At 43.8% G+C, this 19,602-nt stretch overlaps 1 protein-coding gene across 1 annotated transcript in view; it reads left to right on the plus strand.

Moving 5' to 3' along the window:
- sos1 (son of sevenless homolog 1 (Drosophila)) overlaps positions 1-19,602 on the plus strand; it is a 49,443-nt gene that overhangs the window by 26,802 nt on the left and 3,039 nt on the right. Inside the window, exons 10-21 of the mRNA XM_053635669.1 lie at positions 73-364; positions 1,880-2,246; positions 11,417-11,498; positions 11,657-11,779; positions 12,030-12,133; positions 12,695-12,917; positions 16,182-16,301; positions 16,939-17,101; positions 17,220-17,337; positions 17,436-17,608; positions 18,615-18,731; positions 18,842-19,115. Of these exons, the coding sequence (XP_053491644.1) occupies positions 73-364; positions 1,880-2,246; positions 11,417-11,498; positions 11,657-11,779; positions 12,030-12,133; positions 12,695-12,917; positions 16,182-16,301; positions 16,939-17,101; positions 17,220-17,337; positions 17,436-17,608; positions 18,615-18,731; positions 18,842-19,115 (2,156 nt within the window). The remainder of the gene's footprint in view (positions 1-72; positions 365-1,879; positions 2,247-11,416; positions 11,499-11,656; positions 11,780-12,029; positions 12,134-12,694; positions 12,918-16,181; positions 16,302-16,938; positions 17,102-17,219; positions 17,338-17,435; positions 17,609-18,614; positions 18,732-18,841; positions 19,116-19,602) is intronic.

Raw genomic sequence — 19,602 nt, forward strand, 5'->3', positions numbered from 1 at the left:
CCCTCCTTCTGCACTATTGGCTTTGCACAAATGTTTTTTTTTTTTCTTTCTTTCTCGGCTCTCCTTCTCCAGCGAGTCGGCCTGCCGCTTCTACAGTCAGCAGATGAAGGGCAAGCACCTGGCCATCAAGAAGATGAACGAGATCCAGAGGAACATCGACGGCTGGGAGGGCAAAGACATCGGGCAGTGCTGCAACGAGTTTATAATGGAGGGCACGTTGACGCGGGTGGGCGCCAAGCACGAGCGCCACATCTTCCTCTTCGACGGCCTGATGATCTGCTGCAAGTCCAATCACGGACAGCCACGCCTACCAGGGGCCAGTGCTGCCGAATACAGGTTGAAAGAAAAGTTCTTCATGCGCAAGGTAAGTGTGGATGGATGGATGGATGGATGGAATCATGAATGCTTGAATATTTGAGATGGAAAGATGGATGTTTGTGTTAAGGGGTGGATTGATGCTTTGGTGGGATTGATAGACTAAGAGATCATATTGTTCTTAAAAAAAGCTTGGTGGTGTTGTGATGCTGTTTGATGGACGGAAGTAGAAAGATCGATATGGCGCTGGTGGGAATGGCTGAATCGATGGTTGAGGGATTGATGAACCTTTTGGGTTTGGTGAAATCAGGTGTACCGATGGATGGTGTTGGGAAGAAAGGATGAGTGTCGGTGTTGAAAAGAGGTTGATGGATGATGAGTTGATTTTGTTTTGGGAGGTGGGTGGACACATTGGGAATGGTGTTGGTGGAAAGATGTGGTAGCTAGACAGTGTTGGTAGAAAGAGGTGGATGATTATGGTGTTGGTGAGAAGAGGTGGATAGATGAATCTGTGCTGGGAGATGGGAGGTGGATGAACAGATATAGTCGGAAGAGATGCAGGATTGCTGGATGGTTGAAGGGATGAGATGAAAGTTGAATGATGTTGGTAGGTAAATATGGATATTTGGATTGTTTTTGTCTGACAAGGAACATGGAAAAAGTTGATAGAAAAGAGACCTTTTGGGAAAAGTTGACGGATGGGTGGTGTCGATTGAGAAAAGACAGGGGATAGATGGATGGATGGTGATGTAGGGAGAAAGACAGATGATGAAGTCATGATTCTGGGAAGGTGAATGATATGCCTGGGAGGAGATATCGGATGTGTCTATGGGAGAAGACAAATGGGACAGTGTGGATAGGGGGTAATGGTAAGACATGGATAGATGTCAGTTGGATGGTGTGAGGGGAAGAGATTGATGGATAGTATTGGTGAAATTAGATGGATGCTTGGATTGCATTCATTGGAAGTGATGGATGGTTGGTGTTGGAAAGAAGTGGTAGTTGGATTGTGTTGGTGTGAAGAGTGAATTGATGGTGTGGTGAAAGAGAATGGATGGATGCATAGACTGGTGCTGGTGGGAGGGATGATCAATGGATTATCGGGAGAGATGGTGGATCAGTCTGGTTGGAAGAGTGCCGATGACAGAGTGATGAAAATGACAGATTGATGAAATTGTTTGGAAAAAGATGAGCGATTGATGCTTTGTGTTTGTGGGACGAGAAAGTAGTTGGATGGTGTTAATGGAAAGAGATGGTAGTTGGAAATTATTGGGTAGAACTTCAGATGGAACTTCAGTAGGTAGTGCGTCAGTAGAACCTTCAGATGGGTTGGTGATAAATCCATTGATGGAAAGAGAAGACAGATGGGGAACAGCTGTTTGGATGGTTTTGAAGGGGAACAAGGGCGTGGAGAAAGGCAAGATGACGAGACATATATTTGTCGTTTTCCACTCAAGCAAACAGCTTCAGCAGTTCTACTGTTTCGCAGTATTTGCAGATTTCTGATTTGCAGTAATAGTCTTGCAGATCAGCCCGGAAAACGTCTTCACCATCCTTTCTCTAGGTCCAAATCAACGACAAGGACGACAAGGAGGGTGAGTATCGCCATGCCTTTGAGCTCATCCTGAAGGACGGCAACAGCGTGGTGTTCGCTGCCAAGTCTGCCGAGGAGAAGAACGGTTGGATGGCGGCGCTGATTTCTCTTCAGTACCGATCTACCCTGGAGCGCATGCTCGACACGGCCATGTTGCAAGAGGAGAAAGAGGAGCAGATGAGGCTTCCCAGTGCCGAGATCTACCGCTTTGCAGAGCCCGACTCCGAGGAGAACGTGGTGTTCGAGGAGAACGTGCAGTCCCAGTCTGGCATCCCGATAATCAAGGCAGGCACGGTGCTGAAGCTCATCGAGAGGCTTACCTTCCACATGTATGCAGGTCAGAGCAAGACTATGTCTCTGGTTTATATATGGATGACTTCTTTGAGTTTATTCAGTTTTTGTACGATAAATTATCCATCAGCAAGACGGATACTCTTAGATATCAAATGAGGTTGGGTGGGGGGATCATTACCAATGGATTCACTAGGTGATGAACAGGTTCGCTTGAATACACAGAACAAATCTTGTCTAGTGGAGAAAAGATCGAAAGCCTGTGACGCCCACATATAAAGACGGACCGTACGACGTTTCCCAAACTGGTCCTTGGTTCCCAGGTGGTTCACTTTTTTGTGGTCCAAGTGGCGGGTACCAGGTATATAGAGGTGTTGATTGCTTAGTCGAGGCGTATTTGTATTTGGGAGAGATCGACAATTCTGACTTCCTGGGGTTACCCAATGACTTGTTTGGGGAGTTCTGCTCTAGAGATCATGAGGCCATGGCAGTAAAATTCTTTGGATCATTTTTTAACAGCACGGTAGAGTTAACTCGCTTTAACTCGGAGAAGTTGTCTTGCGTTTTTGCCTTCGACCAGTCAGCATCTTCTGATGAACTTGAGAATGGATTATTGATGTAAATTTTTAGGCTTGCAAATCAATAACAGCAGCACTGGCAGGCACTGAATGGCTTTGAAGTGAAGAATAAAACACTTAGGGGTGTGCGGTTGTAGGAAAATAATCAACAGCAGGGTGGTGTGATGCATCTCGACCCATGTGAAGTTACTGCTTCTATCTTAAAAGTTGATCGTTTCCCAATGACGGCACACCCTGAAGTGTTTTGTGCCCTTTTTTTTTTTTAACCACGTGTATGTACCAACATGTATTAACCAATCTTACACCGTTCGCTGTTGTGGAACGTCTGCGAAACAAGATGGTTCCTCTTATTACTTAACTACAATCCATTGTTCCATCCCCTTCTGTCACTAGAGACTCCTTCCCAAGATGTTAAATAAACTTCACCATAGCAATGATTTTATGTTTTCTTTTGTCGAATGACGCATTTCACAATCTATTCATAAGCCGTATTAGTTTATGTGGCGCATCCATCATACAAGTCCATACGTACACACGTTCTCCATCACGGTCTGGAAAACGCGCAGTTAGCCGTGTCGCATAACTCGGATTTCCAGCAGTGGCGTGTCGTTGGGGTTTTTGCAGTCGTTTGCTGTTCTATTTGCCCAACAGCACCGTGTGTTTGCCTTCTAGCGCTGTAGCGTAATTACACCCCGATTACACAAGTTAAAGACCCGAACGCCACGTGTGAAAAACATCGGAGGCTCAAAGGTCACCGTGTTTGTTTGCGCTGTTTGTCACGGCGGTCCTATTCCTGGCTGTTTTCTCACGCTTGCTAAATATTTGGACGGTGTTTTACGTCATAGAACACTGTGTGACGACCTGTTTTGTTTTAGTGTCACGGTGCCACAGATAGCGTTTTTTAAAAACTGATAAGAAGAAAGGAGATGATAAATAAAATGACATCAGCAGCTGTTTTTCCAGCACACGTTCAAGACAGCTCTCCAAAAGGCTGTTGGTGAATTAGCTTTCAGAAGATGCAAGTGTGTGTGTGTGTGTGTGTGTGTGTGTGTGTAAATATTTATATATATATACACACACACTACCGGTCATTTTATTTTCTTCCACATTTTAGAATAATAATAATAAAGTCATCAAAACTCTGGAGTAACACAAATGGAACTCCGGGAATTATGTTCTGAAAAAAAACAAAAAAAAACAAAATAAATCTAAATAAATTAGTATTTTAGCGTCTTCAAAGTCGACGCCCTTTTCGCCGAGAATTTACAGAAATGTATTCTCGGTGTTTTTTCACCCGATTTCTTGAGATGCTTTTTAAACAGTGTTAAAGGAGTTCACACCGACGCTGGACACTTATCGGCTGCTTTTCGGAATATTTCGCTCCGAGTCGTCTGTTTAAAAAAAAAATATATATATTTTTTTGTAAATAAAAAATATATTTTTGTCTACAACACTGATTTCAAACATTTAATCGTGTGTGTGTGTGTGTGTGTGTGTGTGTATATATATATATATATATATATATATATATATATATATATAGAGAGAGAGAGAGAGAGAGAGAGAATTTTAGTTATCAAACACTGTCTGTCAATGAGTGGAGATGCACTCCTAAGCACACACACCTTGTACTCTGAAAGCAAGCATTAGTTTAAATTCACTGATATGGTGGCAGGCCAAAAAGATTTATTAAAAGCATGAACATGTGAATAATTATTAGTGACATTAGGCTACATTTAGCTGACAGGACACGGTCTGAATGGCGATGCATGCTGGCCCAATCGGAGGTAGTTTATAACACTGCAATGCATTAGCATCGTTAACAAATAACTGGCTATCGCTAACATTACATGGAGCATAACGTTAGCCGGTTTCACGGCCACGATGTCAGCTGCCTCAAACAAACATAATATAGGACCGTCTTTCAGGTGCTCCACCAAATTCCAGGTGTTTCCTCGCTTTGTTTGAAATGAACGATAGCATCGGTTACACACCACAAACCGATACTAGCTTTCCTCTCAACGAGTCGGGGCGGAGCTAAACTTGTTAAGTTAAGCTAATCTTCTGTAGTTTTTTCGCGTGTGCTTGTAGGCGTTCTTCTTCTTCTTCACCACTTGTGGACCAACTAAAAACACTTGCGCGTATTTGCTGCCCCCATCAGGTCCGGAAGAATTGCAACCTCGGTACCGCCATTAGAAACGGTTCAAACGGTAGTGCAGAAAAACAAGTACCGTCACGTTTTAGGAATGTTGGTACCGAAGTATCGGTTCTCGTGACATACCTAGTGTATATATGTGTGTGTGTGTGTGTGTGTGTATATATATATATAATGTACGTGTGTGTGTGGCTGTTTTTTTTGTTGTTTTTTTTTTTTTTCTTTACAGGCAAATCCCTCAAACAGGGGTCTGGATAACCCAATCCAAATCCACTCAGGCTTGTGGGCAGCTTAGAGCTCACTTGGCTAATCAAACACAAGCCTATTTATAGTTTTAAGAAGGGGAGAGTGAAGTACAAACGTTGATTTTTGCGTTATGCTGTGTAATGATCACTGGGCCCGCATGATATTGTGCTGATGATAATGAGATGCAGAAAAAGCACTGTTTTTTCTTCTTTCTGTGATCTGATCAGTCCATACAGGATTCCGCTTATTATCATTTTTTGGTGATTGTTGCGGCCAAAAATGCTCGATTTCGCTGCGTTGTTTTTTTTCTTTTTTTCTTCTTCAAATTTTGCGATGCAACTTGCTGAGTTTTTGTGCCTTTTTTTGTTTAGTTTTTTTGGGGAAAACTACTTGAATTGGGGAAATTGCAGTTTCACTGAATTGTTGTGCACGGTCTTTCGCAGCGATGTTCGTCAGTAAACGAGATACTCGTGTTCGATTTGATGATTTGAAGAAGGTTTTGGCTGAACGCGCGTCGTGATGACATCACAGCAACGCGTCTCGGCCCAAATCTGTGGAAAATCTGCTGTAATTTTGGAAAATTGCGACCTCCTGTGAATGTTGCAGTTTGCCTGATTTCGTGCTAAATTACCGTGATCGCAAAATCCTGGAGGGACTACCTGATTGGTCGGGAAGTTTAAAAAATAAAAAAAAATTTAAAAGAGCACTTTTTTTTTAAAGTTAGGTAGAGCATAATAACGATCCAAGTGACTTTCTAGTCAGCCTGGAATTTACCCTAACACTAAAGTTACCGTTTGTAGCTTTTAATGTTGTAATATAATATTCCACGTGCAGTAGGACACGCTGCACTAAACAGATCCGAATTCGTCTGTGCGCGAGCCGAGTAAGGATTCCTCTAATGGGTGGTCCCGGCCGGTCACACCCCAAAATAAACTTCCTGTCCGAAAGAGTGCGTTTTCCTCCAGAGACTCCAGTGGCGTACATCTCACTCGTTTCTAATAACTCAAAGGAAGCGGGCCTTTTGAGGAAAACGCTGTGCGCATGTTAACGCACCCCTTTTTTTTTTTGGCCACTAACGAGTGAGGAAAAAAGGTGCATCCTGTCCGATTCACCTCAGGGACCCACAACTGGACACAGCTGGGTGGAGGATGGATGGATGGATGCTGTTTGCTTGATTCCACCACATCAGCCCCGACGTACCCACACCTACACTCTCACTTAAGCCTCTTTTACACTTCATGCACACGTTCTCATTTGTGTGGCGGCCTGGGAAACACGTCACGTGGTGAAATTCGGACATCGTCTTCTATGTGTTTCTGAAAACGACCGACTTTCCTGAAGCGACGTATTACTCTTTTGCACATGTTTTTCAGAGGTAATGCTCTAGCATTCTAAAGCCTGCCTCCAAAATGAAAAGGGGGGAAAATCACATTAGAAGATTTCAAAAGTATGTGGACGCCTGATCATTACACCCACATGTGGTTCTTCCCCCAAACTGTTCCCACCGAGCTGGAAGCACACGATTGCGTAGAACGTCTTTGTATGCTGTCGTTTTACGATTTCCCTTCACTGGAACTAAGCGGTCCAAATATGTTCCAGCATGACGACACCCCTGTGCACAAAGCAAGGAGCTCCATGAAGATATGGTGTGTTAAGGTTGGATTGGAAGAGCTCGAGCGTCCTGCTCAGAACCCTGACCTCAACCCCACTGAGCACCTTTGGGATGAACTGGACCCTCCTCCCACAACACCAGTACCTGACCTCACTAACGCTCTTGCGGCTGAACGAACACAAATCGCCACAGCCACACTCCAAAATCTAGTGGAAAGCCTTCCCAGAAGAGTGGAGGTTATTATAACAGCAAAGGGGCGATCAACTTTGGAATGGGATGTTCATCTAGCACATGAGTGTAATGGTCAGGGGTCCACAAACGTTTGGCCGTATAGCGTATAGCCTGCCTCTCACCAGCTTTGTTAAACTGGCTCCTTATACCCCATTATCTCTGCAGAAAGCCTATCCAGGATTAAAAAAACACCAATTTTGGCCGTAATCCAATTTATTTTGGCCGTTTGCCACAATTCGGCCACAGCGACATCCAACTGGTTTTCCAGACCATCTCACATACAGTATATACAGTATAGCCCCATTATTTTAGCAAAAATGTTTTGGAAAATATGCTTCAAACAGTTTTTTTTTAATCACTTGCAGTTTGTCCTCTCTCTACTTAGTCATATTGTTGGAACATGCTTCTGATTTTCTACCAAATGAGCCCAACCTGAATTTTTGATCTCAATTCAAATGGCCTGTAATGGGATCATCTTTGAATTGCTCCAATTAAACATAAATAAATAAATAAATAATATATATATTAGCGTAAACGTGGTCACTTGCCAATTCCCACCCACCAGCCAGTTCTCCGCTATCATACGACAGCTAACACGTGACTCCTCCGAGATCTTTTCAAATGGTTGCTCGTGCTGCCTCAAGGGGCAGCGTAACACAAGTACTGTCTGCCCTCTTCCACATACATGAACTCACCGACACCCATGTTTGCCTAGTGTTGCTGGGATTGACAGGAGAGCGCATATACCATGCCTCCCACCCATGGCACCTTACAGAAGTGCTGGTGCGAAACGAAGCATCATCAATTTAATCTGATGCGTCGTACTCGGCTTTCCAATGTACCCGTGTGTTAATAAGGCTTTTGTTCACACTAACCCTCGCACTGTTTACTCACGCGTCGTTCTAAAATCTCGTCCTGAAAGATTGCTTAGGTCTCCAGCACTGTTTTGGGTCCAGTTCATCGTGATTCATTGTGGTTTAATTTTCATTTCGGAGTTGAACACTAACTTCTACCTGTTTGTGTCTGTCTGTGAGAGAGAGAGAGAGAGAGAGAGGTCCTGTCTGTGACTTCTCTAAGAGCTGAAAGTTCTAAATCTATTTTAAGTGCACTGTGTATGCAGATGTGTATGTGTGTGTGTGTGTGTGTGTGTGTGTGTGTTAGTCCGTGTGAGGGCAGCCTTGTGCGTCAGAGTGGCGTCTGTTTCCTGGCCAGAATAATTCCAGGCTGATTGTTTGTAAATGCAAACTGAGGCAGCTATTGTTCCTTACTGGCCTCGCCGAGGAACCCAGAACTCAGCAGATCCATCATATGAACAAACAGCTCTCCACTCCACACACACACACGCACAGTAGGAGTATCAGGGGGAGAAAAAACAAAACCTCTTAAGATAAATATAAAGTCCCAAGTGTAAATGTTTTTGATAGCTGAAAGCAATTCAGTCTTGTCCCGACCTTCGTGTTATAAGGTCCTGTCCTGGTGCGAGGATGGTTTTGAAATCATAGGAGCATCAAAGTTTCGACATTCCAGCTGAAACTCAACAGCGACGTACACCAGACGTGCAGTTCAGCCAGAGCCGCACTTTAAATCTACATCTGTGGATGGACTTCCGTGCATTTTGAACACCTCCCTATCGTGTAAGCTACTGTAAATACAGTTTGGTTTTATTTGTAATGTTCTTGGTTTTTTCCCCAGTGTGTATGCACAAATCGAGACGACACGGTAAAGCTCCAGAGGCTCCGGTCGGTCTTCTGGCACAGCGCTGTCGGATTCTCGATTCCGATCGGTCGGGTCGGCGTCGTTTCATTTCCCGTAACGTCACAGGTTTATATTAACGCGCTAATACGTTCTACGTTTCTATACTGACTCGTTGACCGAGACGTCTTCGGTGTGCGCCGCACGTTTTAAGAAGTGTCTAGTTTACTGATTAAAATTTTTTACGAGGAGCGTATTGTTCCAGGCGTGGTACAAAATGTAAAGCTGTAACAGGGAAGTCTTCAGGACCGAGGGCTTTGAGGTTTCTCGGTAACAAGACTTAATCATTTAGAGAGAGAGAGAGAGAGAGAAAAGAGAACTCGGTGAGGGAACGACTGTTTATAGCTGCTGCAGCACTAGTGATAACTTGCTTCGGGGAATGAAAGGCAAGTGTAAGTGGGTTAACAGATGTGACGTATTGTTGATTATTTTATTAAAAGTGGTTTATTGGTAAAGGGTAAATGGTCTGCACGTATATAGCACTTTTTTAAGCTTAGCGGTTCCAAAGCGATTTACACTGGTTCTCATTCACCCATTCACACACTCACACACACACAGTAGCAGAGCTGCCATGCAAGGCGCTAACTTGCCTTCGGGAGCAACTTGGGGTTCAGTGTCTTGCCCAAGGACAGTTCGGTATGTGGAGTCACGTGGGCCGGGAATCGAACCGCCAACCCTACGATTAGTGGCCAACCCGCTCTACCACCTGATCCACAGCCGCTCAAGTTTTATTCCTTGTATGATAATCAGAAGTAACATGGATGAGTGTATAAGGGTGTTTTCACATGTAGTTCGTTTTAAAAGAACCAGAAAGGGAACCAGCCGAACGTGACCTCAGTCCTTTTGGTGTTCACAATATAGTGGACTCAAAAGAGAACCCGGTTCTTTTTTTTGGTCCTCTTCAGCAAGGAAGTGATCTCAGACCCTTTCTTGTTCACACCACAACTTCATAAGAACTCAAACCCCAGCTCGCACCCAAAATTTCATCCAAGTCGTCGTAGAAGGGAGAGGAATCCTTCATTTCGCGTCACTTCGACGCGTTTCATCACGGCCGCTCGTGTACTTCTGTCGTAGTTTTCAGCCTCTGCCCTTCATTTTTTGAGAAAACGAAAGAAACACTTTGATGTTATGTGTTGAGGACAGTTGCCGTTTAATCCTCTTTCCAAATTTCAAGAAGTGCACAGCTCTCCCGCTGAGACCACGCGACCCCCGCGACCTGACATGATGTAAAGTTGTGTGGTGTTTTCAGCAGTGACGGAACATGGCTGCAGGTACGGCAGGCCTCCGGGTACACATGTCGAAACGAAACGCAAAGCGGACCGGGACCTCATTGCTTTCACATATCATGAAGAGATCGAACCGCAAACGGACGAAAAGAGGTGGACTGAGTACGGTTCACTTTTGGGTCCTTTTAGGGGGGTGTCTGAGATCACTCGGTTTGTTCACATATACACAGGGAACTGCTCTGAGAGCGTTTAGAGGACTCAAATGAGCTAGGTGTGAAAACAGCCTAAATGATAGAGTAGACTATATACATTTTAGGTAATACCAGTTATTCTTTTAAAATTTTTTTTTTTTTTTTTAAAAACAGGACGTGCAAAGATCACTCACAAAAAACAACAACTCAATAACAGGCAGGTGATTTGGTGTGAATACTCTGAGAGTTGTAAAATATTATAATAGATAGATAGATGGATAGATATATAGATAGATATACCTTGCACTATTTAAAACCCAGAACCCATGATGTGGCCTGAGTTTTGTTTTGACCCTGATTACTAACATTTGTTGAATCATTAGGACTTGTGATTCTTTTCAGAGAGTTTAATCCAGGTAACCCCAACCCCTCCCCGTGTTAATCCTTATGTCGCATCATGCCATCTATAGGCCTTGTGTGGAACTGCGCTTGCCTCAGATTAAACATAGCCTTAGTACACTGACATAGCACTTTATTCAGATGTACAGCAATCTCTCGAGTGTTTTAGGCTCACATGTAGCTTCTTTGTATTACCCATCATTCAACTGGAATAGCCAAATTGAGTCCTTATGACCACTTGTGATATTATTTTAGCCATCTGCTTGCAAAGTTGTTATCTCACTTGTAGTAGTGCGGAGCTAATCGAACCCCTTTACCACTGCTAGGCTTTGGGCCCCACTGACGTAGTGTGTAAACTTTAGGAAACAAATACGGAGTGTGTGTGTGTGATAACATAATCACATCACCTATGACCTGAAGCTTCCCAGATTTCTCGTCTCAGTTCTTTGATTGTGCTGTAAGATCCACCATTTCATTCCACGTCCTGTATTTTTATTTATTTATTGTGTATTTTTGGTACATCAGAATTCTTTCTTTTCTTTCTTTTTTTTTCTTTCTTTTTTTTTTTAAATTTAGTGTTATCCCTTATTTCATCAAGTAGTCATGAAAACAGGTGCAGCTCAAGGCCACTTCATGTTTCCCACCACTGACCAAAACAATATGAAGCCCAACAGGACAAAACAAAACCCTGGAGTCAACACTGAATTAGGAACAATGAAGGGTTTTTTTTTCCTGGGGGGGAAAAAGAAAAGAATGACCATTAAGCGGCTGTTTGTTGTTGTTTTTTGTGTGTGTGTGTGTGTGTGTGTGTGTGTGTGTGTTGCAGATCCCAACTTTGTACGGACGTTCCTCACCACCTACCGGTCGTTCTGTAAACCGCAACAGCTGCTGGACCTGCTGATCGAGAGGTGAGATCTTTACAAATTCATTTCAACTCTTTCCAGGGACAAAGTATGTCTCTTGGAAACTATTTTTAGATTTGAATTAAAAAAAAAAAAAAAAAGACTGTAGCAGCTTTGTATAAATAACCTGCTTGACTTTATATTTGTTTGCGTGTGATGTCCAGGTTTGACATTCCGGAGCCCAAACCCACAGAGGCGGATCAGATGGCCATGGAGAACGGAGATCAGCCGCTCAGCGCCGAGCTCAAACGCTTCCGCAAGGAATACGTCCAGCCAGTGCAGCTCAGGTGCACTAACCAGAACAATAACGTCCTATGTGCGCCATTTCAGTTAAAAAAAAACAAACAAAAAAAAAAAACAGGACAAAGTTCAGTTATAATAAAAGGTCCAGACGACTAGATTTATTTTAAGAACGTTTCACAACCGGTTCTTTCGATCTCTGTGGTTGACTACTACACATTCAGAATGTTCTGGAGGAATGCAAACTTTTATAGACATATTTCGAAGCAAAGTCAGGTTTGAATTTTGTGTCTGCAGGGTGCTGAACGTGTGCCGGCACTGGGTGGAGCACCACTTCTACGACTTTGAGAGGGACGCTCAGCTACTCTGCCAGCTGGAGGAGTTCATCGGAACAGTCCGAGGTAATCTCTCTAATTTACCGCAAGCAATACGACATCAATGACCTTCTTTATAAACTATCCACGCTAAACCCCCCGCTAACCCTAAAGATGCATTAATACAAGCCTCATGCTTATGTTCACGCTGAGCATCTCTTCAAATATTAATTCATTTCAATGTTGTTGTTTTTTTTAAATTACATAATCAACATTACGATTAATTTCTTTGCATTTGGTACAGAAATGGTTCATGAGAGATGTAATTCAGGGGTGCGCAAACTTTTTGCATCCGTGGTCTCTTGTGTATAGAAACCAAAATCGTTTAATTTAAAGAAATAAATCGTGAAATATTATGCATGTTATTTAAATATGTATGTACTTACGGTAATTATTTATCGATCCTGCAGTGAATGTTAAAACTCTTGTTCATGAACCCCGCAGAGGCATTCTGGGATTTCCCAAGAACTCCCTACCCGACCCGTCCTCTCAAATTAGGTTTCGATTTTTTACGGAAAATGATCGACGCGCCTCATCGCCGAGTTTGAATCGAATCTGCGATTTTTTCAGCCATTGTCGTCTCCGCAGGGAAAGCGATGAGGAAGTGGGTGGAGTCCATCACTAAGATCATCCAGAGGAAGAAGCAGGCGCAGGCTAACGGCCCGAGCCACAACATCACCTTCGAGAGTTTACCTCCGCCCATCGAGTGGCACATCAGCAAACCGTGCCAGACCGAGCAGTTCGACCTGATGACCCTTCACCCCATCGAGATCGCTCGCCAGCTCACGCTGCTCGAGTCCGACTTCTACAGGTACACACACACACACACACACACACACACACGGTTTATTTTAGATGAACTGCAGTGATGTGATTTAATGGGTTTATTGAACACTAGGGAACATGGCCGCTTCCTGTTTGTATTTGTATTTTTTTGATCACTCGCCAACTATCGGCCAAGAAAATGGGGCACTTTAACACAATGCAGGACATGGGAGTATTACTTATTGTATCCACATCTTGTATGCACACACACACACACACACACACACACACACACACACAAAAGAGAACAAGGGGACACACTTCCCTTTAGCTCTGTGCGCCTGTGGGAACGGGGGATGACCATCGTACCCAGGGTTCTCGCTTTCCCTCGAGGATGTGTTTCGTCTCCCTAAAAGAGCTTATTTGGTCAAGCAAATATTTGATCATCTTTGAAACAGTGTGTATTATTAAAGTCGATATACTTGAACAAAACCACATGGAAAATCATCATTTATTCAACAGAAATAGTTCTTCTGTGGGAAAAGTAAGTACACCCTTGGCCTCAGAAGGTCAGAAGTATTCCCCGCTTTAGCAGAAATAACGTCTTGTAGGTGTTTTGCATAATTGTCCAACAGGCTTGCTGGAATTTTTCACCTCTCTTCCATGTAATGTTCTTCCAGTCGCAAGATGTTTGAGGGTTTTCTTGCATGTGCTGCCCGTTTCAAATCCCCCACAACATTTCAATGGGATTCGAATCCGGGCTTTGACTCGGCCGTTCCAAACCCTCCATTTCTTCTTTCTGAGTAGTTCCTCGGTGGATTTGCTGGTGTGCTTAGGATCATTATCCTGTTGAAAGGTCCACTTTTGGTTCAGCTTCAGCTTTCGGACAGATGACCTCACGTTATCTTCCAGCACTCTTTGATAAGATGCAGGATTCATAGTTGAATCAATGAATGCAAGCTGTCCAGTCCCTGAGGCAGCGAAGCAGCCCCAAACCATAACATTTCCACCACCGTGCTTCACAGTTGGTATGAGGTGCTTCTCCTGAAATGCTGTCTTTGGTCTTCTGTTACTGTGGCCAAACAACTCTATCTTTGATTCGTCTGTCCAGAGCGCATTATTCCAAAAGGCCTGGTCTTTTCCACGATATTAAAATTTTTTGAGCTACACCTGTGTAGGCAAAGTGCATTTTTTTCCCCCCTTAATTTAATTGAAAAATTGGAACTTTCATGTATTCTAGATTCATTACAAATAAAGTGAAATATTTCAAGCCTTTTTTGTTTGTCTGTTTTAATCATGATGATTACGGCTAACGGCTCACGGAAATCAAAAATCCAGTACCTCAAAATATTCGAATAAAGAATTTATTCTAAGCCCGCCTCCCTTGCAGGTCAAATTTGTGCAGTCTCTTTCTGATTGTAGAAGCATGCACTTTGACACCACCAGTCGCAAGACTTACTAGCAGATCCTCTCATGAAATTTTGGGGTACTTGGAGACTTCTTTTTGCGTCAGACGGTCTTCTCCTTGGGCTGAATTTGCTGGGACGGCCAGTCCTGGACGAATCGACGGTCGTTTGAAATCCGTGCCATTTGTAGATGATTTTCCTTACAATGGAATGATGTATTTCAAATAATTAGGATATTCATTTCTGATTTAAGTAATTTAAATCCCTTGCCAGACTCATAGGCGTCCACAACTTTTTTTTTTTTTTTTTCTTCCCTGAAGGTGTTACAGAACTCTTTACATCTTGGTACGATGACACCACACACCTGAATAACAGACAAAGGGAACACCAGACACTAGATATGAGAGGAGTATAAGTAAGACCGGTTCCACCTGCACTCCCTAAGCAGGTTCTAATCACTGACACCCAAACGCCAACACCTGATTCTAATTTTATAGATTTGAAGGTGTGATAAATGTAGGGGTGTACTTACTTTTTTCCATGTGACTGATTTGGTTTTTATGTTTTGTGTGTCATTTGAAAGAGTGCGGAAGCTTTAAACAATAGGCGCCGTTTCAAAGAGGATCGAATGTCTGCTTGCTTGCAACTATGTCAAAAAAAGCCCCGACAGTTTCCATGGGGTGTACTTATTTTTTTCACATGACTGTAGATGCTTGTGCTTCTACACACTCATGCAATTAAGTGTCTAATGATGTAAAAGAAAAAAAAATAAACAAGTATACAACAATCTATACACCGATCGGCTATAACATTAAAGCAACTGACAGGTGAAGGGAATAACAAAGTTACAGTGGTACCTGTCAAGGCGTGGGATATATTTATTAGGCTGTAAGTGAAGAATCATTTCTCGAAGTTGATGTGTTGGAAGCAGGAAAAACGGGCAAGCGTAAGGATCTGAGCGACTTTGATAAGGGCTAAATTGTGACGGCTAGACGACCGGGTCAGAGCGTCTCCAAAACGGCAGGTCTTGTGGGGTGTTCCCAGTATGCAGTGGTTAGTACCTACCAAAAGTGGTCCAAGGAAGGACAACCGGTGATCCGGCGACAGGGTCACGGACGCCCAAGACTCATTGATGGGTGTGGGGAGCGAAGGCTAGCCCGTCTGGTCCGATCCCACGGAAGAGCTACTGTAGAGCAAACTGCTGGCTATGATGGACAAACAAGTCCGATCCACGGAGGCCCCGCCTCCCAACTTGAATGATCTGCTGCTAACGTCTTAACGGTGCCAGGTACCACAGCACACCTTCAGAGGTCTTGTGGAGTCCACGTCTTGACGGGTCAGCGCTGGTTTGGAGACACAAGGATGACCTACACAATATTACGCAGGTGGTTTTAATGTTACGGCTGATCGGTGTTTATTAGTTCAGCGTCAGCATTTAAACCCAGTCGTTTACGAACGTTCACAACTCACCCACTGCAGAACGATTCATTGTGGTGTTAAAATGCTACTACAAGGTGTTACTAGTGGTGTCCTTGTGTCAAAATTGTCTCGTAAACTAAATCGGTATATATTTGTGGGCTTTTAAAACGCATAAAGGCATTTAATCATTGTATTTGCTTTGACATGCAGCTTGTGCTTTGCCTTAAAGGTGTAACGGGTGTGTCGGATTAAACTCAAACTATGAGAAAGTGGTATTCCGCTGCCTTAGCGATATTTCAATGCCGTACCGTGGCACACTGATCGTTTATTCTGTCGAATACCTTTAAACCAGTAAATAACATCACAGTGGGATGGTTTTGTGTTGCTGTGCTCTGGGTCATTTTTCTCCATGTAGTAGAAAGATGAGAGAGAAAGCAGGCCGCCATTTTGACCTCTTTCATCCCGTCTCCGTCTGTCTCTCTCAGGGCGGTTCAGCCGTCAGAGCTGGTGGGCAGCGTGTGGACGAAAGAGGACAAAGAACTGAACTCGCCCAACCTTCTGCGTATGATCCGCCACACCACCAATCTCACCCTCTGGTTCGAGAAGTAAGTCACTGGCTCCTGTCTGATCCTCGTGTTTAGATTAGATCCAGTACAATTGCATGTTGTGCGGTCAGAAAAGTTCACTACCGTAATGGAATTGTACCCTAAAGCTACACGAGTTCAGAATTTCTTCCTCACTAGTAGCAAAATTTGCACAGATTAATGTCTTCGATTTAATCAGGTTTATTCAGATTTTATTACCCGGCGTAACTGAAACACGAGGCAGGCGTCAGATAGCTAAAACATAGAAAGATAAACATACACCCCGAGGGCACGCAGACGCTCAGTCTCGCTCCGCATTGAGATTGAAATGGAAAAGAATACAAGCAAAGGTTATACAAAGACTATACAAATTGTCTGACTGTCATCTTTCACGGACCTAATTATAGAACAAATAAACATTCACGAAGAGAGAGATACAATTCCATGAGCCCTTAATCCTTTCGTATTATAAGAATAATAATATGTTTAATTTATATAGCACCCTTCCAGAGCTCAAGGACGCGTTGCAGTAGTAATACGATAACACGTAAACACCGAACAATCAAACACAGTACAGATGGTACAGTCATTACTTTCCGCCGTCACAGTGTATTATTATTATTATTAGCGCCGACCGCTAATATGGTGCTCTCCTCAGGTGTATCGTGGAAACGGAGAACCTGGAGGAGCGCGTAGCCGTGGTGTCCCGCATCATCGAGATCCTGCAGGTCTTCCAGGAGCTCAATAACTTTAACGGCGTCCTCGAGGTGGTCAGCGCTATGAACTCTTCTCCAGTGTACCGGCTCGACCACACCTTCGAGGTAAACTTTGTAGGACTCGTACGTGAACTTTGCGTCAGATGATTCCTGGGGACGGGGGGAGGAGGGGGCACAAAGTACGTAGTGAGTTTATCGCGAGAAATGTCGCCTGTTCTTCCAGCAAATCCCGAGCCGACAGAGGAAGATCCTAGAGGAGGCCCATGAGCTCAGTGAGGACCATTATAAGAAGTATTTGGCCAAACTCAGGTCCATTAACCCACCATGTGTGCCCTTCTTTGGTACGGTTTTTGCTTGGTATTCAATACGTTTATTTTTTTTTCTTCCCCCCTTTCATTTTCAGGTCAATTTATCGGTATGTGATTTGTCTGTGTTTCAGGTATATATTTAACAAATATCCTGAAAACGGAGGAAGGCAACCCTGACTTCCTGAAGAGACACGGGAAAGAGCTGATTAACTTCAGTAAGCGGCGGAAAGTAGCAGAGATCACCGGAGAGATCCAGCAGTACCAGAACCAGCCTTACTGCCTGCGGTCGGAGGCCGACATACGGGTTAGGAATGGAAAATGAGTTACAGTCCTTTTCAAGGACATGTCATGGAAATCATGTTTTATGTAGCTGCTAAATGAAATAATACATAACAGTGGATTTTTAAATGACTTCTTATTATTATTACTTACTTATGTATTAAGAATTAAATCAGCAAGTTTAAACAAACGCCTTTTGCGTACTTCACTACCTATAGAGCATTCATGCGCTGACTGAATGGCTGCAGAGGCCTGAGAAACACACTACCGGTCAAAAGTTTGTGGACACCCGACTGAAACGTTTCTCATGATGTTAAAAACCCTCTTGGTCCGAAGGCGTGCGATTTAAACGGTTGAAATCGGTGTCGTAGGCAAAAATATAATCGTGCCGACGTATTCGTTTCTTCCATTGGAAAACGGACATTTTATTCACAGAAAATATCGTTCTAAACGGACGACTCGGAGCGAAATATTCCCGAAAGCAGCCGATACGAGTCCGGCGTCGGTGCGAACTCCTTTAATACTGTTTAAAAAGCATCTCGGTGAAATCCCTCAAGAAATCGCTCGAGAAAAAACGCCGAGAATGCATTTCTGGAAATTCTCGGCGAAAAGGGCGTCGACTTTGCGGATGCTTAAATAAAAAAAATCCAGAATAATTTAGTATCGCAACATAATTCATAAGTATAACATAATTCCCGTAGTTCCATTTGTGTTATTCCAGAATTTTGATGACTTTATTATTATTATTATTATTATTATTTTTATTATTCTAAAATGTGGAAGAAAATAAAAATAAAGAATGAGTGTGTCTAGACTTTTGACCGGTAGTGTATATTCCAGTCAGTTCTTCATCTAGGAAGTGTTTTAAATGAAATATAATATTGTAGCGGATTTTTCTGATCTGCACTGACGCGTCTAGGCGTTCTAGAAGCATGAACGAACGAATAACTATTGAAATGAAGGTGACCTCAGCGCTCCGCTTTCTCCCTCCCTCCCTCCCTCCCTCTCGTTCGATTCTTACGCCGACGCAGAAATTCTTCGAGAACCTGAACCCGATGGAGGACATGATGGAGAAGGAGTTTACAGACCACCTTTTCAACAAGTCTTTAGAGATCGAGCCTCGCAACGCACGTTCCCTGCCTCGATTCGTAAGCGCATCCTGCCGTACTAGATGTTCAGATAAAGATGTTGGCTAGTGTCTTTTCATTTCCCCACACGAGGAAGTATGTTTAAATCTGCTTCCGCTCCTCACCCGCAGCCTAAGAAGTACAGCTGCCCGCTGAAATCTCCGGGCGTGCGACCGTCCTCGAGTCGCCCCGGGACCATGCGCCACCCGACGCCGCTGCAGAACGAGCCGAGAAAGATCAGCTACAGTCGCATTCCGGACAGCGAGACGGAGAGCTGCGCGGCGTCGGCGCCCAACTCGCCCCGAACGCCCCTCACGCCCCCACCCGCCTCCGCAGCCTCCAGTTCCACAGATATCTGCAGTGTGTTCGACTCTCCGCAGGGTCCCTCCAGCCCCTTCCACTCCAGTACGTACTGTACGCTCTCTCTCTCTCTCACACACACACACACACACACGTCTTTTTGTTGTTATCTAAAGATGTTGTATGCAGTATGGTTACTCTACACTCCTGTCACGTGTAAAACGTGTTGAGTGAATTTTACTAACGCCAATTAACCCGCTACATTTTATTCAGCTGTTAACCAGCATTGTACTTCCACTGATCACGAGTGTCTGTCTTTTGTTCCCGCTTTCTCTCGCTCTCTCTCTCTCTCTCTCATGTCTTTTGCCCTCTCTGTCTCTCGTGTCTTTTACTCTCTCTCTGTCGTGTGTCTTTTGCTCTCTCTCTCTTGCTCTCGTGTGTCTTTTGCTCTCTCTCTCTCTCTCTCTCTCTTTCTCTGTCGTGTCTTTTGCTCTCTCTCTCTCTCTCTCGCGTCTTTTGCTCTCTCTCTCTCTCTTGCTCTCGTGTGTCTTTTGCTCTCTCTCTCTCTCTCTCTCTCTCTCGTGTGTCTTTT

The sequence above is a fragment of the Ictalurus furcatus genome, chromosome 10 (genome assembly GCF_023375685.1).
Source record: "Ictalurus furcatus strain D&B chromosome 10, Billie_1.0, whole genome shotgun sequence".
Taxonomy (NCBI): domain Eukaryota; kingdom Metazoa; phylum Chordata; class Actinopteri; order Siluriformes; family Ictaluridae; genus Ictalurus; species Ictalurus furcatus.